Source organism: Diplotaxodon limnothrissa, linkage group LG10, assembly GCF_057381915.1.
Source record: "Diplotaxodon limnothrissa isolate DT_005_m linkage group LG10, D_limnothrissa_male_GT1.1, whole genome shotgun sequence".
Lineage (NCBI taxonomy): Eukaryota > Metazoa > Chordata > Actinopteri > Cichliformes > Cichlidae > Diplotaxodon > Diplotaxodon limnothrissa.
Genome location: NC_140605.1, coordinates 3,154,072 through 3,163,622, shown reverse-complemented (window position 1 = coordinate 3,163,622; position 9,551 = coordinate 3,154,072). Strand labels below are relative to the sequence as shown.

At 40.8% G+C, this 9,551-nt stretch overlaps 1 protein-coding gene across 1 annotated transcript in view; it reads right to left on the bottom strand.

The window, feature by feature from the left end:
• Positions 1-2,282: 2,282 nt before the first annotated feature.
• Positions 2,283-9,551, bottom strand: part of pcp4a (Purkinje cell protein 4a) — a 31,651-nt gene continuing 24,382 nt past the window's right edge. Inside the window, exons 3-4 of the mRNA XM_085363312.1 lie at positions 4,207-4,239; positions 2,283-2,413 (exon numbers count right to left, since the gene is read on the bottom strand). Of these exons, the coding sequence (XP_085219438.1) occupies positions 2,283-2,413; positions 4,207-4,239 (164 nt within the window). The remainder of the gene's footprint in view (positions 2,414-4,206; positions 4,240-9,551) is intronic.

The following is a 9,551-nucleotide window of genomic DNA, read 5'->3' as shown; positions in this document are numbered from 1 at the left end:
AAGAAGTTTGGAACTATCAGGACTCTTTCTGAAGCCGGCTGCCAGGTTATCGATCAGGGAGGTGATGAAAAACCCAGGGCCAAAGGCACAAACCCGCACAGAGAAGACACGTCATCATAGATGCTTCCCTTCCAGTCTGAAGTTACTTTACACAATATGCTAAGAAGAAAGGGATAATCTGCCCACATCCAGGTTTGCAAATCATAAAGACACAAAAGAAGAAAGAAAACTTCACTTTAGTTTGTCATTATAGCTTGAGTTTACTTGTGGGAATATGGCAAATGTTTCAAATGAATTTTACAGATCATACAGTGCAGTAGGATGCCTGGACAGTTTCTGAAAAGAACATAATACACAGCATAACAAACATGTCATTACTTCCTGATAAAATCGTTGGTTTAATATTCTCAGCTTCCATTACGAATGATTTTAATGTGAAATAATACCCAATATATCTACTAGGAAACAGGTTTAAATTAGAATTTCACGTCTTCCACTCCACTGAGGTTCTGTTACTGAACACTGTGGTCAGCAGCTGTGCTTTTTGATGAGATGGCAGAAGAGCAGAGATTCACCTGCAGCACTGTGTTTAACGCCGTATGATATTGTTGCTCTGAAACGACACAAAAACCCCACGTAACTTACACTTAAAAAGTCTGCCTGCATTATAACTCAGTGTTTCCATGGTAACAAATTAGTAATGAGTAGCACTGCAGGGCAAAAATAGGAACACGTGGCTCAGCATTTGTGGTCTGCCATGCTGCGAAGGTGTTTTTAGAGCCAAGTGGAGACAGTCCAGTCACATACTGAATCCTGTCATGTCAACAAGCCCCAGGAGCTCATTTCTGATGCGTAGAATGTAGCTCATTTCTACATTGCTTAGATTTTATGCTCCTGGACACTGTTTGTGACAATCGAAAATAAAAATTTAATTGGATCTCCTGTTTTGTTTTTCCAGTTTTAATTAATTCATGATTTTGTTTTCTAGAAGCCAAACATCTGCTACTAGAATGATGGAGAAATCTGTGTTTGAGAAAGTTGTACTTTTAAGCTGCTTTAAAAAATATTTAAATTCAAAATATTCAACAGTTTGGTTAGTGCAACTCTTTTGTCCACATTACCAAAAATGTAAATCAAGTTAAGGGCACAGGTCCATAAGGACAAAAGGATGTTGAATGAGAAATCAACGACGTTCATGAATCACTTAAAACCTCTTTTCAAGGTCAATCATTAGAACCTTTTGATCCCAGCTTGTATATACTAGCAAAAAAAATTAACTAGTGCAATATTTGTATAGCACTGTGATCAATGAAAATAGACTTTTAACTGCAGCACACAAAGTACATTGTGTGTGCATTTAACCACTTTCACAATCGTCACTAAAGTTTTCGTATAATCTTGCAGCTTTGCACATGAATGCTTCACTGTCAGCTTTTTCAACTTTCTTCTTAAATCACAGATGTTGAAGCATGTGACCTGCTGCATGCGGTGCACGAATTCTGTAGCAAGGAAAGAAATACTCAAAAACAAAAAAATCACTCCTTTCCGTTGTCTTTATTTATTTCTCTGTAGAAGTGGGTATGCATGTGTGCACGTATGTGTGAGCTTTCATGCATGCATGTGTGTGCTTGTACAATACACGTGAGCCAATCTAAAAATGAACAATCACACTGGAACCACAACAAAGAACCACAATCACAACATCTGCAGTCTCAACAAAGATACAACTGAGAGAGTCATCGGGGGAAAAGTGTGTTGGAGAGGAGATCTCTGACATGTGAACACATTTAGAGACACTAAACTGATTGGATTTTAAAGACACTGGTAACAGTATGGAATCATTCTGCTCAGCCACAGGAAGAAGCCAGTAACAGGCCTCCAGTGGAGCCCAACTCTTCTGCTGGTACTGTGACCCAGATTATAGCATCAATCAAAGATCGCTGTTTAACATTACATGAGAAGACCTGCCAGCTTCCTGTTTATGTGGGTGTGCAGTGAGTGTGAAACCACACTGTAAAGTGTCACTGAAGTAAAAAAGAAATAGCAAAATTATATTATTATCTAAATACATACACCAAGAAAGTAATAATGCAACATTTTGTATATAGTAAAGTTATTCATTATGCACAGACTTTCACAAAGGTACAATTTAACCGCACCCTTCTACCTCCACCTTCAGGAATCTCGCCCTCACCCTCCCTTTCCAGTTCATAATGATGCAGTTTAATTGACATGCATGACCGGGCCCACGTCAGCTGAAGACGAGGCTAAGAGATGCCACTCTACGACTTCACATCCTGCTTCTTTTTCTGGAATTTCCTGAACTGTGACTGGATGGTCACAGCAGCCTTCGCCGTCTCCGGGGCGTCCATGTCGATGTCGAAATCCGGGGGGAGGTTGTTCTTCTTTTCTTCTGGGGAGAGAGGAGACGTGGAAATGTGAGAGGACAGCAGGACTTTCAAGAGGGGAGTTCATAAACATATCAAAAGTTCCTGAAAGATTTCTCTCAAGGCACAATCTATGCTGTCCACTTTCACTCTCTGTCTCTTTAGCAATAAGTGGGTGTTCGCTGTTCGGCTAGCTGCACTCAAATGGGAAAATCCACCTGTTAACCGTAACATTGGGGTTGGCGAAGTGATTTATGCGGAGGAGAGCTTGTTTGAGTCACCAGACCGACAAGCTGGTGTCTGACGATCCAGCTTTTCCTCAACAGGCCACAACCAAGAACTGAACCACCAACTTTCCAACTGATGGATGACCTGTTCTATCTTCTGAGCAAAATGAACCTCTAGTAATGTGACGTCATCTGAATACAGTGCATCAAATGATAAAGGACTCACTACTGCCCCCCTGAGGCTTGTAACATATAATCACCAACACACTTCATCCCAGAGGGTCAAATACTGTTGTTCTGTAAGCTGCAAGTTTGTAATTCCTGTCAATAATTAGGATATAAACTCATCCAAGTTAAGGAAGTTTGGGGCTTTGTTTTCACTCACTAATTTGTCTCACTTTCACAGGATGGATTCAAGCTTCAAAATTACCTGGTAAACCTGTGCGCTGAAAAAATATTTGATGCCAAATGACTTTTTATGTGTTTTGGCAAAGAAAACCTTTACAAGTGTCCACATGTCATGAACTGGGAGTCTCAATATTTCTTACCCTTGGTGTCCAAAACGCTAAGTTTCTGTTTTATCCTGTGAAAGAGAACATTCAGCAACCAGGGCTGTTTTTTTATTCCTAGTTATTACAGGTATTGTAAACTTTTGGTTTTACAAAAATATGTAAATTTGCATAAAAGTTTTTTGAGATGAAGACTAGCTGGTTAGTTTGACAAACTTGGCTAACCTCTACTCCTGACACAGAGAGCAAGGTAAAGCCGCTTCTACTTACGTTATATTTTCTCTTTGTATTTAATTTCAAACCATTATTTTACACTGATCCGCCAGCTTCATGAGCCTAACTTTTATCCTCGTCAGGCTGGAAGATCCTCGACAGCTGAGGGAAGCCTAATGTTTTACAGATTCAAAGAGACCGGTAAACTCTGGGCATGGGGAAGCCATTAAACGAGCCATTATTGGACACGAACACAACAGTATAAACGGCGGTTTATAAACACAGAAAGAAAACATTTAGTAAAGATTTTGCAGTTTACTGCTCTGTTGCAGTGCTGCAGAAGTGACCTCTTTCTTGTTAGATGTAAATGTCATTACAGATGGCTGACATTCAGTAAAAGGACAGAGCAGAAGCTCCCAAACTGACAAAAGAAGCAAACGGGGAACGTGCTCTTCACAGCGCAGCAGAGAAGATTCTAGTTCTTTAAGCCAGAACCCAAAACTCCTTCAAGCCTCCGGGTGCTGTGTGTGAAGGGAATGAGATGCACTGTACTTAATTAAGAAACAAGCTTCTGATTAATAGATTCAAAGCAACAAAGATGAAGTGCCCAAACAGGGATAAACAGAGAAGACAGAAGTGCATCTGGCTGCTTGATCACAGAACATGAACATGTGAAAAGTTTTACAGGATATCTCTTCAGTTCTCACGGCAATAAAAAAAACCCCACCAGAAAACATCATGCTCATTCATTCGCTTTTTTAAAAGGTCAGTTGTTTATTTGAGCATTACAGTTTTCATGCAGTACAGTGCTCCGTGCGTGGTTGTGCACTCTTGCATGAAAGGTGATTTTTTTCCAAATGGTCTACTTACGCTTAGATGGTACCTTTTGTTGACCTTGAAGCCCTTGGATGACAGTGAAAAACAACTTTATATTTCATAACTGCAGAAGCCACACACACATCTCTCTCTATTACACACACACACCATCACTCTTTATAGTCACACCTGCTCCACATGGCTCATGCCCTTTACACCACAAAGAAACTTTTAAAAGCACATCAGGCTTTAGGTCATATGTATGTCATACTGCTGAACCAATGAATGAATCCCATCTGTAAATCATTGCTGCAGATCATTTACATATATATTACAGCAACCTTAGAGTATATGGACAATGATTAGTGAAGGCCTAGGCAAACAAACATTGGAAACATCTATAATCTTGAAACAGGGAAATGTAAATTATCCCAGACTGCAAGGCACTGTGGACTTTGGCAGTAACTTTGTTTCTATCTTTATCTGCTGGAGTCAGAAAAGAAAAAAAAGTTTAAATTAAGAAATAAAAGATAACAATTCCCATATGTTTAAGTGTTGCTTAGAATTCTGAGTATATTAAATGGTACAGTCCATGAATGTTGTAAAGTAAATTAGTTATTATGTTCTGTATTTTTAAGAGATATAGCTTCGTCCCACAAGCCCCACACAATGGGCCGCCATGTTTGACTTCAGGTTTTGCTGCTGTTCTCTGGGCCTCTTTCACGCCACTGTCCGCATACGCACATGGAAGAGCAGGAAGGTCTTGCTGACAAATATAAACTGCTACAGTGAGAAATTGCTTTTTGAGATTTCCCTTTTTCTGAAGCTGGAACATGGCATGTAATTTATATGAATGGATTAAAAAAATGTTAGAGGTGAGAATAGAGACATTGGAGTGGCTATGCCAAAGCAAACAGGCAAATGACAGCAGTTGTATGGCTCCATCTATGTGAAGGAGGTTTCTATACAATCTATGCAACACATGTCATCTTTGCATTTGTGATTCCTGATATTGTCATGTGTTGAGCATTATTCATTTTGTGAGTGCCTTTTCTTTCCTGCATAGAATTCAAGGGCACACAGCTTACCACCTCTTCTTAAAAGGAAAGACCAAAACGGACAAATGTCACAAGAATGCAATTCACACGTGTCAAATTCAATTTAGTGTCCTCAAATTCCTCCTGATCACTGCTGTCATGTCCCCCTTCGGACCGAGCCAGAGCTGCAACACACTTCATCATCCCAAAGGTTGAGACAAAAATCCATTTCAACACGGGGTCTTTACAGGGTTATCAGCAGCCCCAGAGACGGAGGCGAAATAACATCCGGTCCTTCTGTGCTGAATGAACTATGGAACTGTTTGGCAGTGAATGGGCTGCTATTAACCTGCTACACTGATTGTGTGAGAAGAATGTTACCTTCGAGCAGTGGAGGAGATTACATTCAGTGAGTGCCGTGAAATTGAATTCAGAAAATGTGCAGACTACAGTGACTTACTTAGATTTACTTACAAGATTTATGACACCTTCTCCATGGTCGAACAGCTGCTGAATGCATATTCCTGACAGGATATATATATTTTAAGCTTAGTTAGCGACTGATAATCCTGCAAGCCAGACTGATTTTCTCACCTGAGCTCAGGTCTTGAAAAATGCCATTCACTGGTGTGAGGTTCATTAGAAGCAGTCTTTTGTTCTTCCACACTATCATTTTGCCAGGATGATAGTTCTGCACTTAGCACCATTTATGAATTTCAAAGGATTCTGCCAAGTATTCACAGTCCAATTTTGCTGTTTATAACTCAAGGGATTAGAATTACTTCATCGTGCCAACAATACCATGGCCCAGTTTACAAAGTAAGTCACTGCCATGCTAGAAAGAACTGGTGTGTTGTTTCAGATAAACAGTGAAGAAACAAACTGAAATTAACTATTCAAATTAAATAAGAAAAGCACGACAGGTATACTGGAGCACAATGTTAGATTTCATTTTATCAGCATGAAATTTCACAATAATAATCCTTAATTGCAGAGAAAACATTCAAATATGAGGATTTAAAAAATATATACTTGTATTTATTCATTTATTTATTTTAAGAAAACTGGTTGTAACACTTTCTTATTGTTTAAAGATGTCAGATATAAAAATTTATGTTTTTGCCAAGTTGTATCATTACCAAGTGAAAACCTCTGAGGATGAAAAATGAAGCCATAGCAGCATTGCCAAAAACGACTGTTTTGAGGCTGGTTTAGAGGCCATGGGTCCTGATACGCTCCCATATTAAAATGCCCAGCTTCAGCTCTGTAACTAACTGTAACGGTCCTGGGTCGTTTGACCCAGTGCTAGGGATGGGTATTGATAAGATTTTAACGATTCCGATTCCATTTTCGATTCTGTTTAACGATTCGATTCTTTATCGATTCTCTTATCGATTCTTTTTTTTTTTTTTTTTAAAAAGGAGAACACTAAGGTCGATTAGCTCAGAGCTTTGTTTTATATCTTCTTTTTGAACAAGATAGAAATTTAGGAGTAACATGGCCTTACAAACCCAACAGTAAGATCTTAAGAGATCCACAGCCTACGGCTCTTCAATGGGGTGTCACAGGGTCCCCAGGAAAAAAAATTGTAAATGTAAAATAATAAAATAAATATTCTTGTGAGACATATCACATATTGACGGGGTCGGGTTATGTTAAAAAGTATAAATTGTTATACTTTGTTCATTGGTTCAAAGGTACCCCACACTTCTTTTTTTGTTTGCTTGTTTGTTCTGGTGTATTTTTCATTTGAACTGTTACTCTGCCAGAGTACTCATATTTACAAGATGGCATTGAACGCCCCATTGGTGTATCAGGAAAACTATTTTGTACGTATGTTCCTTGAAGGGGATTGAAGTCGTTCTTTTTTCCACCGCAGCGAAGGGCTAGGAGTAGGAGAGGAGCTGCTGTATGTTTTTGTTATCGAATCGATCTGATTGTGAAATAAAGCATATGCAGTGAGAAAGCAACTCCAGGAGTCATCCCTGCCTTAAAGCTGCAACATTCTTCTGTAGCAATAACAAAGTATAACATAAATTGTTCTGTGGCAATTACACAAGAATATCCAGTAATGTCCCTGCCCACAATTAAACACATTCACTTACCAAAAATCGGGGCATCTGCTGTGGCAAATGGGTGCAAGCCTTTGACCACAAACTGAGTCACTGCTCGGTGACATTAGTCTATCCTGGCTTGAAAGGAGACGCTACCGGTAGACTGCAGCGAGAACTACCAGCGAGCGCCAGCCAGACTCTGTCTGTCTCTCTCATCATGGTCACCTACATGTACAGTAATGGCAGGTCTTGTAATAAGGCAGATCGCGCTAACATAATATGCACTGTTAGTTGATTATTTACCTGCCGCATTAACGGGAGAGGACGTGCAAACGTTAGCGCTGCTGCTGGGTTGAGAGTCACGAGCGGAATTAAAAACACAACATTCATTTAAGGTCATCGCGTGTTTTGTGAGCAAATGCTTTTGCATATTCGTAGTGTTTCCTCCCTTAAATGAAATATCTACTTTGCAAGTTGCCCTGTTGTCATCGGTTCTCATAAAGTATAATCAAACTTTTGAGCGTTTGAGCCGCCGTGTTTCCTGCCAGGTAAATGACGCTCCGCAACGTGGTGACGTCATTCGGGGCGACTGGAATCGATAAGGGAATCGTTTGCAAAAACGGCAAACAATTCCAAGGAATTGAAACAGTGGGAACCGGTTCTCAACAAGAACCGGTTTTCGATACCCATCCCTACCCAGTGCTTTGAGTTTTATTTTGATGGTCTATGTTTAAGTTCATTTATGTCATTGTCCGTGGTCCTGTGTGTGATGTGCGGGTAGCCACACCCCCAGGCTGGGCCATCACCGGCACACCTGCTCTCCATCGGGGTGATTACCTGAAGAGCTACTTAATAACCCGGCGCTGACGGATGCTCCACGCCAGTCCGTTAATCACCTCTCTGTGGTAACTAGACTCCCGCGAAAGCGTTGCATTACTATCTTGTTGGAGCTGCGTTAAATCTGCCTACTTGTGTCTAGGTTTCGATCCGGCGTTCAGCGTCTGCCACCTGCCTGTCCTCCTGCTCAATTGGATCACCCGGTGCATCATCTGGCCCATCCACTACCTCCACGGACTTCCCTCCTCAGCTCCCACGGTCCCGCTCTAATCGTAAGCCAACTGGTTTAACTCAGTTTTGATGTGTTTCCTCCGCTTCCCGGCTCCCTAGTAATCTTCTCCCCTTTCTGTTGCAGCCTCCCACGGTCCCGATTCCGGCTTCCTCGCATCATTGTTTCCCGGGTTTTGTAGTTCCTCGTTTTGCTCCTTTGGTTTTCGCCTTTTGTTATTATAATAAAGTGTCCTTTTCTGCTAGCGCTTGAGTCTGCGTTTGGATCCTTTTGTGCACGCGCGCCGCGGCGCATGACAATTTAGTTACCTTATGCCCCTACGTTGCCCAGTTATAGTTCATTTTTTATTAGATTCCCCTTATGTCTTCACCCCTTGTGTTTAAGTCGCCCTTCATGTGGTTCATTGATGCCTTTCTCTCCCATCTGCTCCTCTTGTTTACATGTTTTCCACTTGTGATGCATTCCTTCTGTCACGTGTTTCCCCCCAGCCATCATGTTCTGTTTGTGCTTAGTTATGTCCGTGTCTCATCCCCAGTCCCCTTTCCCCCTCTGTATTCATAATGTGCGTGTCCCTCAACAGTCCGTGTGTCATGTCTGCGTCCTGTTATGTTTCCTGTTTTATTTTGAAGAGGTCTGGCGTTCTATGTTCAGTGTATTTAGTTTCACTTCCCCTGATCACCTCCTGTGTGTATTTAGTCTCCGAGTTTTCACTCATTCCTTGTCCGGTTGTCTGCTTTCCTGCTATGTGTGCTTGTTACTACATCCATGTTTCCAGGGATTTCGTGTATTTATGTCAAGTCTTCACGTTCCAGGTTTTTCATGCCGGGTTTCCACGTTCATGTTCCAGTTTTTTTGTGTTATCGTTGGATCACCCAGTTTAGGTTATAGTTTAGTTTCACACTTGCCCTTCTGTTTTGTATTGTTCCACCGGCCTTGAATAAATGGCTCGTTTTTTGTCAAGCTCAAGTTTTGTTCTTTCGAATGTCAGGACTTGGGTCCTCCTCCTCACTCCATACAGTCTGCTTCAGCCAGATTGTGACACTAACATGTGCACAAGCTGGTGTGAAAAACTGTCTTGGTGGATTTATGAGGTTGTGTTTGTTTGTTTGTTTTTGTCTCTCAGTTTGTTGTTTTAACTTGATGGTTTAAAGCAGAATATATCTTAAAATTAAATATGCAAAAATGCCCAAACACTTGAACTCTAGTGTGGGTACATTTACTCAAGAACTGTGCTTACTAAAT